This window comes from Carex rostrata, chromosome 12, assembly GCF_964058835.1.
Source record: "Carex rostrata chromosome 12, lpCarRost1.2, whole genome shotgun sequence".
NCBI lineage: Eukaryota > Viridiplantae > Streptophyta > Magnoliopsida > Poales > Cyperaceae > Carex > Carex rostrata.
Genome location: NC_135929.1, coordinates 1,751,268 through 1,767,540, shown reverse-complemented (window position 1 = coordinate 1,767,540; position 16,273 = coordinate 1,751,268). Strand labels below are relative to the sequence as shown.

Here is a 16,273-nt window from a genome sequence, read left to right as displayed (position 1 = left end):
TATTCAAATCAAACTCAAACTGAGTATAATTCGTTCGAAATTGATTCGCAAACTATTTAGGTTCGAATATCAAATAATGCAACTAATGGATTCTACCATCAATCTTTAATAATCTTTAATAATACAAGAACCAAACTTATATCATAACTCAAAACTGTTAATATAATGATAACTTATAATAGGAAAATATTTCAGCTGTGTAACAAATTAACAACAGAATAAATTTCATTTGACTAGGTCCATGCCGTGATTTTAATCAATCCAGCAGCGTAAAAGGTAAGAGAATTTTGAGCTAGCTCATGATCCATCAGTGTGAATTTGTGAAAGGTAAAAGGAAACCGTGTGAATTTTGTTCCACGTGAAGAAAACTAATGCATAAACTACTAGTATAACTAGAGTTGCTAAAAAAATTTGTAGTTCATAATTCGATTGACTTCAATTCGAAAAATTTGCAGTTTGCAATTAATTTGATTCGAAATTAATTCGTTCTGAAACAAATTAAACCAATTCGATTCGAATTTTATTCAAACTCAAACTCAAACTGAGATAAATTTGATTCGGTTCAATTCGTTTGCAGCCCTAGGTGACAACGCAAAAGTATTTTTGCTTAAAAGAAAACTTAGAAGCTGAAAATACAGCATTTATAAAAGCAAATTAGATAAAACAGTCTCAGGGTTCAGGGTTCCAATGGAAGATTGAAATTACAAAGCTGCATGGTAAAATTCCTCTTAATATTTTCAGCTTTGATTGTATAATAAGAGGTATCAAGTTACAACAATTTTTGAGTTATAACAAGTTATTACAACTATTTTTTACATTTTCAAAGTCCAAATCGTTAGATGCAATATCTACAATAAAATGTGCTTGGAGATCAAATTTTATATTTTTTGAAATTTTTTTACTATTTATTAAGATGGGTACAAAAACTAGTCAAATCCATATCATTGAATCTTGTACCCGTCTTAATAAATAGTAAAAAAAATTCAAAAAATATAAAACTTGGTCTCCAAGCGCATTTTATTGTAGAGATCACATCTAACGGTTTGGATCGACAATTTGAACTTTGAAAATATAAAAAATAGTTCTGATAACTTGTTGTAACTCAAAAATTGTTGTAACTTGATCCCTCATATAATAATATTGAGGCAGTGCATTAGATTAGCCGTGAAGTGGAAAGAACTATATTTTGAGACATAGGCAGAAGAATTTTTTTGTTGTTTTCATTGTTTGGAAAATATATAATACGTATTGTTTTATAATTATCCATAGCGGTAGAATTTTATTTTTAAACAAAAAAAGAACAAAATTAGTCATGCAAAGTTTGGTCGTATGTATATTTAGCGATCTCAGTAATCATTCATTTATTCTTAATATACTGAATAAGCTTATTTGTTAGGATCAAATTTTTTTCTATCGGATCTTTGAATTGACAAATTTTTCATTTCTGGGGATTGAAACTAATTTTATGATTTTTTCAATTCGAGTATTTTTTTTTGTGTGTGCACAAAGTAGGACTTCAAGAGCAATTGCATTATTATCCTAGCTCTCTAATAGAATGATAAACCTTCTAAAAGTTTGGGATTTCATAAATATATAAATTGAAAATAAGGTTACGTGCCAGTACAACCACAAACCTCATCAAGTATACAATATAGAGTTCAGCTAATAAAATATTAAAGACAAGGCGTTTTTAGTGAAATTTCAGTTCCAGATGATTCCTTAGGAACAGGAAAATTGTACGAGCTAAGCATAATTTATGCACATAAAGCCGACATGCCATGCTTCATACAACTGAGCACGGCCTATCTCATATGCGCTCCAAAGCAATCTTGAATCACAGAATACTAAATACCACCAACTATTGTTCATATTTAAAGAACACAAATCTCCATAACTCAAACTTATGATTTCAAAATCACAGCACACGGGCCTTGTACATGCAGATGTATGCCATATGCCAATCACCTGTTACAAACAAAAAAGAAAAAACATAAATGAAAAAAGATCTCGCCCATTGTTATCAACAGCTTTTGGGTTGAGGAAACAAGAAAAAAACTCCTGTACCGTCGCAAAGAAATATTCCATAAATGATAAATCCATAATATAATGCAATAGTAACCCCCACCTCCCCCAACATACACACCACCCAAAAGTTTACTAAATGTGCTTCTGTTTATATGAAAAAGTGCATAAGCTCAAACCATCGTTCCCTCTTATGAAAGCAATGTTAGTACGAATATCATATTTTTCCAAATTTATAAATCAGAATTATGCGGCAGTAAAGCATGTTTAGTGGAATTTTTAATCCGTGGAGCAAGATACCACGTTTAGCGATTTAGGTGATAAAGCAGCAATAAAGTTTTTTCCATGACATTTACATTTTGGGGTGCTGTCATCATAAAGTTCAGCAGGCTCTCTTTTGTTTTCATTACTAGGCCTAAAAGTAAATAATTTGGCCCATATACATAATGTAAAATACTGATTAGGCTTCCTATCTTTTCTCTTCTAGTCCAGGGAGCAAGTTAGCAAGTGCAGAGAACAAAGCTTTCACAAAAAATAATTAAAATAAATTATAAAAAAAAAAAAACAAGTCACAATCCTAGTCATTTCACTTTACCGCTAAAAACCACTACACGCTATTATAAATCTTGGATTTTTCAAAATTGGGAAAGACTGATATACTCTACAAGGGTATACAAATATTTCATATATGTGCCTTGCAAATGTCCAATATTTTCTAGTGATGCGCATAATAACGACATTAGATACATTCTATAGATCCATAAAAGAAAACAGCATAAAATTATGAATATAGAAATACCTCCACCAGAGAGCTTTGTGATCTCCTCCTCTCTTTGTAGAACGGGGTTGTCGTCATCAAATTCAACCCATTTTCCTGAATTTACCAAAGTAAAAAATTAGCCATCTTAACTTGCACAGTGCTAACTGAATGCAATAAAACCTTTAAAAAAGGTGAAATGAAAAGCAAAGAGAAGGGACCGTTTTCTTGCTTAACCCAGGCAACATAATGGCCAGAGTCAGCACTCCTTCCTTTGTGGGTCAACACTGCTACTAGGTCATATATTCCAGTCAACTGGGGCTTATTATTAGGCGTATCTATATTCATGCTTGTTGTTTCTCCTTTATCACTTGATGTTCCCTGGTAAAGAGAAGTAGCTCAGATTATAATTTGGCATCAATTTATTTTAGAATGCTTGCAACAAAAAGAGTGCAAAGAAAGGATAACAGGAGCACGTAATTAGGAAAATATTCTAAATTCAATAAAATTGAAGTATAGACAAACAGTTAATTATGAAATTTCAGGATTTTAAGTTAAATACAACAACACCAACAACCACCAAGCCTTTAGTCCCAAACAAGTTGGGGGTAGGCTAGAAATGAAACCCAATCACAGGATTTTAAGTTAAATGATTCTGAAAAAGATGTAGTGATATGGAGATGAGCTACTAATGGTATTTTTCATGTACATTCCTTTTATGAATGGCTTGAGTATGGAGGTATACCCAATAGTGAGTTTACCAACTTATGGAAATCAAAATTACCGTTCAAAATCAAAAAAATTCTATGGTTAGCTAGACATAACAAAATTTTGACCAAGGATAATCTAATCAAAAGGGGTTGGCAGGGAGAAAATAAATGTAGTTTTTGTGACAAAATCTGTGAATCATATATTTGTGATTTGCTCTTTTATTTTACAGATTTGGAACTGGATTGCTCAATTTAATGGTTTTTATTTTGATTGTGAAACTATAAATGATATATGGATACTAGACGCATATATACCTCTCAAAGGTAGACCTTTAATAGAATTAATAAGAGGGGCTATACCGTGGTTGATTTGGAATGAAAGAAGTAGAGTATGTTTTAATAATGTACTGTGTAAACCGATAAGTAGTATAGCCGCTGACATAACTGCATTAGCTTTGTTTTGGTGTAAGAGTAGGGGGGACAATTTATATTTTATACTTACTCTCATTCTCCTGTGTGATATCAAGGATATAATTCCAGTGATAGGTACGATGGATATGGCAATGTGTGGAACCGATTCAGATGAAGACTTGTAGGATACGTAGAAAATGCGGGGCTTACTTTTTGCTTGGTATGGCTAGTAGTTGTAGGAGATGTTCATGTTTTCTTTTGCTTTTAAGACCTCGGTAATTTTTGCTTTGATTAGGGGTAATATTGAAAATGTAATAATGGAGTTGGATGTGTAGTGGTTTTGTTATTGATTAGGGTAAGAATTGTAATATTTTGGTAATGGATGTAGTAGGTAGCTATACTACTTAGGGTATTGATACTAGACGTTTAATATCTTGCCCTAAGAATATTAATCCCAAATCGATGGGAAAAATACCACTTTTGTCAAAAAAAAAAAAAAAAAGACACTGATAAACAACATTGACCATAACACATACCAAAGGTTTCTTCGCATCAAGAGACCCAAAAATTGTACACTATTTCACCATTCTTCCAAGTTATGATCACAAAGTAAAAAAATAAAAGTAGAAAGATAAATCAATTAAGAAAAATGAAGTACCTCAGATGTAGGTGCATCGCACTCGTTATCTTTCTGGTCTTTGTTTTTGCCATCTGGTTTCAGACCGAATTTCACATTCTCTGCTTGCCGCAACATCTATGTTATAGTACAACAAAATTTTAAACATAAGAAAGTGCACCAAAAAGTTAAGCAAATGATGAAAAAGAAAAAGGTAAAGTAAAAAGAAACCTGACGAGGCCCTTGAAGCTGTTCTTTGAGTTCATCTGAACATAAATCGTACACATCCAGTTCTAATGGGTAGTCCACTTTCTACATACAGCACTCAAAAGACATTCACACAATGACAAATCAAAAACCATGTAGTAATTATCGTTATATGAGAAAGGTAACAAGTGACAAAGTTGTATTCCTCCAAACACCTAGCTATCTGGATGTTCAAATAAGTAATTATAATAAAAGAGAAGACATACATTCAGAAAATATTAGAAAAAAGAAAAGAATGTGGATCAAAGAGATACCCGTAATATCTTTGCCTTTTGATTGGATTCTCTTTTCCAGAAGAAACGGACAAATTGTACAGTCAAGTACCTGAAATGCAAATGATGTTAGCACTTTCATAATTACCGCCAACACCATGATAACAACAACAAAAACAATATAGTAACACAAATTAACTCAAGTCCACAGAATTAAGAACAAACAAGAACACTTTACTTTGGCAGTTCACTAATTCGTGACTCCTTTAAATATATAGCAGTGCGCCCCAAAATTGGAGAGGCTTTCTCCAGTTCAGATTTCAGACCCTGTTGAGTTGCAAAATTTATGAGGATGCCTAATAAGTCCGATAACAAAATAACATGGCAATTGTACAAAGTTACAGAGTACATACATGCTTAAGCCCCTCATGGAGATGGTTGACTTCCTGTGAGATGTGGCATTTCAGTGCATACACTGATTCTTTCTCTAATGATTCCTCCCCACTTTCTGGACAGTGCACCCTAGTACATACAAGTACAATCAGAAGAAATTAATGTTTATCTGGAAGCATTCATTCAACAGAGGACAAAGATGATACATCTTCAGTATGAACTTACTTGCTGACGAGGTCGACCCCAAAAAGTGTCTTCACTGCTGCATTTGCATCACTGTCAAATTTTCAAAAGTTTTGTGACTACATTATTACTTCTTTACATTCAGAATTTTAATCACAATATTTTAAAAAAGTTCACTTGAATAGCAACAGAAATAACTGGATATACATCAACAAAAGATAACAAGGGCAAAAGTTGTTACAGGAAAATCAAAGAGATGCAGTCTGACATAAAGAACCTCAAACTGCATTAAAATTTGATGTTAGTTACCTTGAACCTGGTGATGGTGAAAGAGATTGAGAAAGTGTGTACATAAGCTGTGTCCAGCATTCCTCTGCATCCTATAATAGGTACGACAAAGCGCCATCACACAGAAAAATCACTGAATGCTCAAATGCAAAAGATGAATACAGGAATTTCATGTGATATGACTGAAAAAAGAACCTGTTGCATGTAAGCTCCATTATGCTGTTGCGCAAATTGGGGATATTTCTTACGCAACACCTGCAGGAGGCACATAATATTATTTACCTTTAAAAACGAAGAATTGGATGGTTTCATATATCTTAACAAGTATTTGATACCAGAATGTTTGCTCCGAAAATACTAACCGAGAGAAACTGCATAGGGGCAACAGGTTTGCCATTTCGATCAAGCTCATTGAATAAATCACGAGTAGCAATTGTTAACAGATGGGAATTCAAATCAACCTCACTCGGTCTAGAAGCATTTGTATAACTGCATTATTTAAAAAAAAGAGATCAAATTAGCATAATCACAACTTCACTTAAAATGTGAGCTATCCTGTAGATAAATATAAAAAACTGACCTCAGCAAAGCTGATTTTAACTCGGGCACAATGTGAAGACACTGCACAGTGGAGTTCATGTAGCAGGTGTTTCCCAGGTTATATAGACCCGCACTGTGACCCTACCAACAGCAAATCAGTAGATCAGAAAATGTTCTTTATTATTTAAAAATTAGAAGCACAGAGCACTATAGCAATATATATCATTGGAAAAATGAAAGTCTTACCAAATTAACAACTTGCTCATCTTCAGGAAGATCCTCGACAAAAACAGGCCCTTTCTCGGGAGCTTTTACAATTTCATCAGCAGTCCCCATCATCATCAATTTTTGACCCTGCATCAAATAATTACCCTCCATATTTAAATTATTTACTGTTCTAGCAAATTAAGAAAAAAATCTGGTAACAAATTCTCACATTTTTAATCCCCAAAGTTGTCCAGTCCGCATCATCCTACATTACACCAAAATCATGTCAGATACAAAATATAAATCAAATATGATTCTCCTTTTACTCCTATAATAGAAGAATGAGATTTAATTTATTTGTGATGTATAACTCATACCTTAAGTAATCCACCCTTGACCATGATTTTCTGTCTTTCTACGGGTACCCCAGTGAGAGTGAACAGCTGGCTCTTGAAGACAAGAGGCGGTTCACTCATGTCGACCTCTATGTTTGCAAAAACCTCCTTTTGCCATTTCACACTCACTGGAAAAGCACATAGATATGAAAAAACTCAAAAAGACAGTGTTTAATATATTGGCTCTTTCTTATCTGTGCATCCACATTTCTTAGCTTAAAAAGACTTTAAATAAGTCTCCAAAGTTACCATTTGCAAAATGTACTGCAAATCTGCAATTCTCGACAAAACAAAAATTGAGGAACGCAACCCTAAAATAATGTTCCTAAGAAAATGTTCAGCCAGGTCCTATACAACTTCCTAAGTAATAAGATAAAAATTCACAGGTTTCTTCTTTGAGAAGCTAACAGAAGGAGCCACGATAAGATTTTTTTTTTGGATGCCCCTTTCTGGTTTTGATCTCTCAGCTGTATTAACCAAAACCATAACTAAGAAATCCAGACCAAATGGCTTGCCACACAAAACAAACAATTTCTTAGAGCAACAAAACAGAATAGCGAATCAATTGAACCAAAATCAACTGAATTTAAGTCAGGGAGAGTTGATAATAGCACACGTCTAACTGTCTAAGAGAGCAGCTAATTGCAAGTACAAAAGAAGGCAATCGTACCGGTAGGCATCTTCACAGAAATTGACAAAGGGAAGAGGCTGCTGCTTGCTTGGAGGAGGAGAAAAGAAACGAAAGGAAAGAGACGGAGGAAATGAATCTCTGTACGGTGCGCCGACGAGCTGAGTACTAAAATGGAGACGATTAGAAAGAGCAAATGAGCAATCGTTCGCTATTGGGCTTGGTCACTAGAATCCGTATTATTGTAGAGGACCACCCTCACTTTACGGTTTGAGATTAAATCTCAATCTGTTTGAGATTCGGGTCGCAATAAGGGACAATATTTTTGAGCTTTGAGATTTGTGCCGAGTTAAAATAACGGTCCGGATCCACCAATTAGGGAATCATTCTAAATTCCCTTGTGCGGTACCCTACTGGATACGAATTCTGGTCACTATCGGGTCTGCAGCTCTCAGCAAGGATTTTATGAACCGGGTCTACAAGCCACTTTTACCTTATCATTTGAGTAAGTCAGTTTACGACCGTCCGATCTGTTCTCCGACCATCACGATTTTGAATCCAGAAGCTACGTGTCGGACTGGGCCAGACGAAGTAAATAGACGGAGCGGCTAAAAGCGGATACTACAAGGCTATGTCTAAATGAACCAAAATTTGTATTCCTAGTAAATAGAAGAAAATAAACAGTTAAAAATGGAGATGGATGCGGGGAAATTTTAAAAATAGAAAAGTATGTATCTTGGACGAGACGTAGACCGTCCCAAAAAAAAAATTATGTTATATATGTTATGTTATGGTCATATATTTCGAACTAATTTTGTTATGTTATGCTATCATGTGATAATATACTTTGAACTTATTACCTTACTTTTATGTAATTCAAACACTTTATGTTATGTTTGCAACTAATTCATATCACTTGATATGTGATGATATTACTTGATGTGATGTTATGTTATACTATGTTCAAATTCACGAGCCAATAATTCATTTTAGTTTGTATAAGTTTTTAGAATTATACGTTTGTAACTCCCATTTATCTTTTCATTTATTCTTCTTAAGAATAATTAATTAGATGAGTAGAATTAGGGTGTTCTTAAGTTCACCAAGCTCTTTTATGAACTCTAACTTTAAAACTTATTGGATTGGCATCAGATGACGAATTCGAACTGTTGAAACAAATCTATTTTACGAGTAATATTTTTTACCATTTAACTCTATGCAAAATTAATTCAAAATTTAAAATTTTCGCATGTAGATGCATAGATGGGTTTCAACCAAAGGTTTGAATAGCGTTTATCGCATCACAGCGGAATGACTAAAAAAACGACGCTATGCCCATATTGCGCTGCTATAGCTTCGATAGCGTCATAGCTTTTATGGTCCGAGAACACTATAGCACGCTATTTAGAACCCTGGTTTCAACAATCCGGATTCATTGTTTGAAGCCAATCCGTAATTTAGAGTTGAGTTCGCAAAAGAATTTGGTGAACTTAAGAACACCTTAGTTCTACTCATCCAATTAATTAAACTATCTAGTTAATTATATTAAAAAAGAATAAATGAAAAAAAATAAATGAGGGCTACAGACATATAATTCTAAAAAGTCATACAAACTAAAATGAGTTGTTGCCTCGTAAATTTGAACATAACATAACATAAGAAATACCATTGTATAACCAGTGATCTGAATTAGTTACAAACATAACATAAAATGTCTAAATTACATAAAAAAAATAGGAAGCGTCTAATTGTCCACAGCTTTTTGTCCACCATTTGTCCACAGCTTTGACTTGCGCGAATGCTGTAAAATTATTTCTATATGCTGTATAATTATACAATATATCACATAAAATATATCAGTTAATCACAAAACATCCAGCAACTATTTGAAGTGGTCCCATGATAGTTAGAAAAAAATTGCAACTTGCACAACAGGACAAAATAAATGTACTTTCAAACTGTACTTTCGAAAATTACAGTTATAGGAAGTTATTAGCGGTTATTGACAGTTAGAGTTAATTATTAGCGTCCGCACTGGGTTGAATCATGTATACTGTAAAATTGAATCTTGCATACTGTAAAATTGAATCTTGTATACAGTAAAAATTTTAATTGAATCTTGTATACTGTAAAATTGAATCTTCTACACAGTAAAATTTACAATTGAATCTTGTATACTATAAAATTGAATCAGCAGAACTGTAAAATTGAATCTTGTATATAGTAGAATTTTCAATTGAATCTTGTATACTGTAAAAATTAAATCTTGTATACAGTACAATTTTCAATTGAATCTTGCATACTGTAAAATATATACTGTAAAATTGAATCTCGTATACTGTAAAATTTTCAAATAATACTGTAAATTTTCAATTGAATCTTGTATACTGTAAAAAGACAGATAAAAGTGAATAAGGTTGTGGACAAATGGTGGACAGAAACCTTTTCTCAAAAAAATAACATAATAATTTCAAAATACATGATCATAATATAGCATAACATTACATAACTAGTTCGAAATACATAAACTTAATATAGCATAATATAACATAACACAACATCATATAAGTCCAAACCATAAATCTAAAAAGAAAAATCGGGACCTATATACCGTATGGCATGCCAGTTTTTTTTTGTAAACAGAGCCTACATCTCGTATATGTCTTCTCATTTTTAAAATTTGCCTATACCGTTTTTCATTTTTTTTTTACTATGGATAAAAGTTTTGGCTAAATGAGTCAAATTATTGATTTAAAAATCGAACGGTTTGTATTTGGATCGAGAACGACTAAATAAAGGGAAAAAGGAAAAATCCAGAAAGAATGGGTCTTTGAAAAAAAAAAAATGTGAGAAGAACAAGAATGAAACTTATTTAGTCTGCAAATACATTTTCTTATGTTAATCAGTGCACGCACTATCAAATCACAACCACACTTATTCACGTTATATATTAATTCTTAATCCTATTATTTTATTAAACATATGTTCGTTAATAAGAATTAGATTTTTAATCCTCAATACACAAAAGAGGGCTGCCGAAGAAATCCGACATTTTTATTTTTACCCCATTAAAAAAATATTTTAATAATAATAACCAAAGTTTAGCAATAATTTTAAAAATACCCCACCCGTGGAAATTTTCCACGTGCTGAAATTTTAAATTTTTTTTTTTATAAAACAGAAATTTGTTTTTATTTTTTATTTTTTGTATTGAAATATTAGAAATGTTGGATATATTTCTTTAAAAATAGATGGAATACAATATAATTTGATTTATTAGAAAGACTGTAACAAATAACCCGGATCAATATTTTTTAGGTCGGATTTTTCGCGACGGTAAGAAAAATTAATATATTTCTGTATGTGTTATTGGAAAAAAATTAAAATGCATAGATTATGAGTTATTGATCCCGGTTCAAAAGTCACTTCTATGTAATATAGAAAATATTGTGATCCTTCTAGGACATTTAATTTATGAAAAGTTGTGTCTATTTTTGAAAAAAAATAAAAACCTTAAGTTATTTAATAATTATTATTCAAAAAAAATTATCAAAATAGATACAACTTTTTATAAATTAAATGTGATCACAATATTTTCTAGATTACATAGAAGTGACTTTTGAACCGGGATCAATAACTCAGAATCTAAGCATTTTTATTTTTTTCCAATAACACATACAGAAATATATTAATTTTTCTTACAGCTGCGAAAAATCCGACCTGAAAAATATTGATCCGGGTTATTTGTTACAGTCTTTCTAATAAATCAAATTATATTGTATTCCATCTATTTTCAAAGAAATATATCCAACATTTCTAATATTTCAATACAGAAAATAAAAAATAAAAACAATTTTTTTTTTTAAATTAGAATTAAAATTCTAGCATGTGAAAATTTTTCACGGGTGGGGTATTTTTAAAATTGTTGCTAAACTTTGGTTATTATTATTAAAATAATTTTTAAATGGGGTAAAAATAAAAATGTCGGCGAAGAAATTAAAGGGATCCAACGAAAAAGTGTAACGCAGCAAAACGAATTCATATCCCCTCAGTTATCTGACGGAGTACAATTGAAATGGACGGCTCAGGCCCGTTCTTTTAACTTGGCACGAATCTCAAAATAAAAATAATACTGTCTCCTGCGCCATCCCGAATAGGCACCGGATGACAATAAATCTGGACTGTCCGTTTTAATTGTGTTGAGTCAGTTACCTGGAAAGATTCTGATCCTTGCAAAACCAGCTTCTCCGCTACTCCTACGAAACGCTATCCTCTGCGGAGGTTTTACCTGCGGTGCTGTGCGGTGTTTTTGATCTGGTCCGTTCGTTTAGGATCAGACGGACTGGATTAAGGGTTCACCAAATTTTGAGTTTTTTTAAATTCGGGCAAGATCTGATCTGGTCCGTCCGATCCGAAACGAACGGACCAGATCAAAACTATCGCACAGCACCGCAGGTAAAACCTCCGCAGAGGATACGCTTCCCCTACCACTAGTCGGAGAAACCGCCCCCGACTTGACCGTTCAGAGAGTCAGATACCATCCCGACAAAAAGAAAATATTCCAAGAAAGGTTAGGAAAAAAACCCTAGCGGCCTTAGCCCTCGTCTCTGTGACTCTCTCTCTCTCGCTCTAATCCAATCCTTACGTCTCTTTCGCTCAGTTCCGACAATCTCGCTAGGGTTTCCGATTTTCCTCATGTCTTCCCGATGCACGCTCTCCGCCCGATCCTGATCGCCGCTGCAGCAGCCACCATTTTCTCTATATGCGCTTTTTGGACCGTCCGATCCGATCCCGCTCCTCTCTTTTTCAAAATTCTGTTGAAGAGGAGAAGAACCAAGTGTGGTTGCACTTGTTGCGGAGCGAAACACGAAGGTGAAAGGAGGAACGGAGAGATGGGGTCAGAGGCAATGGATGTGGAGGTCAAAGAAGGTGGATCCATGATGGAGCAGTTGGTACCAGAGATTACCACTCACGCGCTCAGTTATCTAGATTATACGAGCTTATGTCGATTGTCCATGACTAACTCTGCCATGAGGCGCGCTGCTAATGATGATGGCGCTTGGAAGGCTCTCTATAAAAAGGTTTGACTCGGTCTCTCTGAAATTACTTTTTGGATTAAAATGTATACATTGATGATGTTTCGGATGATTATGTAAAATTGATGTTTTGTTAGATATTTAGTCATTCCGTGAAAAGAAATTAAGATCCCTGCTGGCTTTTAATTTTATGACCGCTAACTGGTTGAATTAACCTGGAATATAAACTTATTTCATTACTATTTATTTTGTCTTGCTAAGTTCTTTTTACCGTGTCTTGTACTTAGCATAACTTAGTTTAAGTGTGTGTTTACTTTTGGAGGCAATGTTAATCTGCTTTCAAATATCATATAAATATGAAGTAAAATCCCTCACATTTCTTCAGCAACGAAGGCGTATACTTCCGAATCTTTTCGACCTTTTCCTATGTTTTTATATTTGTAGGAGAAATTATAAGAATTCATCATCATCTTTCGGTTTTCTTTTGATACTTTTTATGACACTTTATTGAATCCGATTGGTGATTTTATCAAGGGACCTTTTCTTGAAGCTACTGAAATTTTTTAATGTTAATTTTCTTTAGTTTTATTACTTTTGCTACATCTGCTTTAATTTTGGGATCTTTTTGAAGTTGTGAATGACACCTTAATTCATCTTAGTTCATAATTTCATACATGTTATCTGCTTAAGGAAAAAGTGGAAAAAAAAGATGTAAGAATTGTTGTACACTTTTGATGACCGGATCCAACAGCTGCCCCAAGATCAAGGATCTGACAGCACCGCACATTGCAACCTATATTTTGCAAGGAAAACATCACTCAAATTACTTCCAATACTTGAGTCAGTTGCAGAAGCTATTTTTTTTTCGCTAAGCTGATAACCATTAACGTTTTACTTTTTTTTTTTATGGTTCACTTCATTCCGAGGACTTCAGTGAGTAATCTTTTTTATACTCTAATTTTAAGTTTTCTGTTCCATCAGGACTTCACTACAGAGCAATATAATGTAAACCCAAGGGATGGATGGAAGGCGTACTATGCAGCCACAAGAGCTGTAATTATTGTTAACTCTGAATTCTACAATATAATAAGAGAGAGATCACTTCCTTCAATGAGTCGATTCTGGCTTAATGCTGATTATGTTAAGTGTGTGCATTCCTCTGGAGAGCTTTTTTCCGGGTATTGCCTCTACCTAATTAATAAACCTCCAATGTTTACAAGTATTGAATTCTACATAGCTGGCTTTCTGTTCCCTACTTGAAATTTGCATTTTCTAACCTAGCACTCAAGTTAAGTGTCTTGTATGTTTGAAGTAACCAAGGAGTTGGTTGATTTTTTTTTGTTAAAAATGACGGTTGAGCAATACGTTTTCTTAACAGAAAGGGTGTGCTATGCTGTTTACTGTTTGAGTGAACTCTGTTCTACCATCCTCCTTTTTTGGAATACAGACAGTATAGGATGTTCAAAGAGTGAGCCTGTGGTTGGGTGGGGGGGGGGGGGGGTTTGTGTATGTCTACTTGTGATTCCTAACTCAGTCCCAGGCGACTGAGTTGCACTGGTGTATGCAACTTTTGGGTTGCTTTGGAATCGTGACCTAGCATCATTATTTTCTTGCAAGTAAAAAGCTGCATTAACTGTCGAAGCCTCTTTATGGAAATGAAACCTACCGTATTTTGTCGTTGTAAACTGCATTAATTGGGAGTGGTGTCCTTTGGGGTTTATGATTGTTCTTTCCAATTGCTGGTTATTCTAATGTGAATCTAGATTTCATGATTGTTCTTTCCAATTGCTGGTTATTCTAATTTGAATCTAGATTTTATGATTGTTGTTTCCAATTCATATCATTTAATGTATATTTTTGGATTTGTAAACAGGTACAGTGCAGTGATAGATAGCTGGGCACTAGCATTCAACTGGGGACAAGGGGCAGCAGGAGCGGGCCAAGGAGTGGGTTTCCAGCTCCAGGATGTGCGGGTCCGTGTGCTCAGTGACATGGCATGGCTCACTTTCAAAGCCTTTGCTGATGTTGATGCAGGCCCCTTTCATGTGACCAATGTGTATGAGTTTCACAATGGCCGATGGTACATGGTTCATCATCATAGCTCCCCTATACTATTGGACGGGGCTCCCAACCAATTCAATTTTCTTGGATGATTTTCAACAATTCACCTCTTTTTATTTTATTTTTCAAATTGCTGAAAGCCATCGTAAGTACTGAAAATTACATGTTCATGCAATTCCAAGTAAATCTGCAAAAGAACAAAGAAACTAAAAAGAAAAACAGTCATAAATTCTCTATTGATTGGCCCGTAGAAGGATAACCTCTGTAATGTCCCACTAACAAAATTAGTTATTTGTGAAAAGCTCTCAAGTATGCAAAGCACGGTTGTTTTATTAAAACGCTCAATTAACCAAGTCAGTCTAAGAAAATTGACATTTGAGATTTCCTGTAATTGTGGATTTGACGTAATTTGCATACACTGGGTGCTGTTCACCTTTGGCTCTCTAATAAGATGCGAGTGGTATGCAAATATGTCAATTTTTTTTTTCCTCTCTTTCCTTGAGACGTGTCTTGAGAGTGTTATTGTAGAGATATGTGGCTATTTGCCATCAGCCCTTGGTGCGCTGTTTTACTTGTGGTTGCTTTTGCACCTGGGGGCATTTTTTGAAATTTTCTTTTGGGTCTTGTATAATATGTAATTACTTGGACCGACTATAAGAAAAATGTGATCTTGAGTTCAATTTTCTTTGTTGAGCTTATAATGTAGTATGGGGCCTATTAGGCCTGATTTCTGGTTTTCTTATCCAGTAGTTGGTGGTTCGCGTAGTTTCAAATGTAAATCTTATAAGATATTAATTTTCATCGAAGCAATTGAAAGATTTTCTCGTCCTTCAATAAAAGAACATAATATTTCCACACAAAAAACACATTTTTTGTACTTCCTGTTAACTGATTGCTGCAGCCGAACTATTAGAAACTTGCTTCTCGATTGTAACTTCGGACCCATTAAAAAAAAAAAAGTGAATTAAACACCTGTCTTAATTAGCTTCTAGAAGAGGATAAGAGGAGCTTGAGCGTGTTAGATTTTTCTCTACTGTTGACTTAGTTTGCTGACTTTTCAGCATCTACATTTTGATTTCCCCCAAGAAAAGTAAATGCAGAGAGATCTTTTCAATTCAAACATCGGATTACGAACAACTGCGGTCAGTTTTATAGCTGCCTAATTTTGAAGACACCGTGGAACACACGATACAATACGTTCGAAAGTTATATCAATATCTTGGTAGTGCATTGGCATATAGATCTGACAGGCACCGAACCCAGTCATTTCCTCTTTTTCCTTTTTCTTCCTTTCTGCATCGCATCGCATCGGTCCCCGTTCTCAACATATGAGTTCCATCCGATTACACAGATTAAACTTAGTGGATAATATATATTACCGTGGTAACATTCCAAAATATGTTTGTGGTTACTATCGCTTATAAATGAGCATTTTATTATAATTAAGTACACACTCCAATAGATTTGGATTTTAAAGACTCACATAAGTTCAGTAAAAATATTATCATAATGGTAACTATTAACATCTCGATATTTTTTTACAAGAC

General features: G+C 34.0%; 2 protein-coding genes and 1 long non-coding RNA gene across 3 annotated transcripts; 1 reads left to right on the top strand and 2 right to left on the bottom strand.

The window, feature by feature from the left end:
- Positions 1-1,574: 1,574 nt before the first annotated feature.
- UBP6 (ubiquitin-specific protease 6) lies at positions 1,575-7,828 on the bottom strand. Its single transcript, XM_078312954.1, has 17 exons — positions 7,672-7,828; positions 6,984-7,129; positions 6,836-6,871; positions 6,646-6,753; positions 6,440-6,540; positions 6,222-6,348; positions 6,055-6,114; positions 5,881-5,951; positions 5,614-5,664; positions 5,409-5,517; positions 5,234-5,322; positions 5,038-5,107; positions 4,748-4,828; positions 4,559-4,654; positions 3,001-3,160; positions 2,822-2,896; positions 1,575-1,965 (listed from the first exon to the last, which is right to left on the bottom strand). The coding sequence occupies exons 1-17, from the start codon at positions 7,679-7,681 to the stop codon at positions 1,916-1,918; spliced, it is 1,440 nt and encodes a 479-aa protein (XP_078169080.1). The 5' UTR covers positions 7,682-7,828; the 3' UTR covers positions 1,575-1,915.
- A 4,367-nt stretch (positions 7,829-12,195) lies between these two features.
- LOC144562610 (Nuclear transport factor 2 (NTF2) family protein) lies at positions 12,196-15,406 on the top strand. Its single transcript, XM_078311813.1, has 3 exons — positions 12,196-12,710; positions 13,647-13,843; positions 14,539-15,406. The coding sequence occupies exons 1-3, from the start codon at positions 12,336-12,338 to the stop codon at positions 14,816-14,818; spliced, it is 852 nt and encodes a 283-aa protein (XP_078167939.1). The 5' UTR covers positions 12,196-12,335; the 3' UTR covers positions 14,819-15,406.
- Positions 14,747-15,806, bottom strand: LOC144562611 (uncharacterized). The gene is made up of 2 exons (XR_013514168.1): positions 15,699-15,806; positions 14,747-14,913 (listed from the first exon to the last, which is right to left on the bottom strand). It is a non-coding gene; the product is annotated as an uncharacterized LOC144562611 (long non-coding RNA).
- Positions 15,807-16,273: the final 467 nt, after the last annotated feature.

Coding starts and splice junctions, on each gene's coding strand:
- UBP6 (XM_078312954.1), bottom strand. Junction 6,541..6,645: donor ATGAGCAAGTTGTTAATTTG/GTAAGACTTTCA, acceptor TGCTGTTGGTAG/GGTCACAGTGCGGGTCTATA. Junction 2,897..3,000: donor CTGGGTTAAGCAAGAAAACG/GTCCCTTCTCTT, acceptor TGGTAAATTCAG/GAAAATGGGTTGAATTTGAT.
- LOC144562610 (XM_078311813.1), top strand. CDS start 12,336: ATGCACGCTCTCCGCCCGATCCTGATCGCCGCTGCAGCAGCCACCATT. Junction 12,711..13,646: donor GGAAGGCTCTCTATAAAAAG/GTTTGACTCGGT, acceptor CTGTTCCATCAG/GACTTCACTACAGAGCAATA. Junction 13,844..14,538: donor TCTGGAGAGCTTTTTTCCGG/GTATTGCCTCTA, acceptor ATTTGTAAACAG/GTACAGTGCAGTGATAGATA.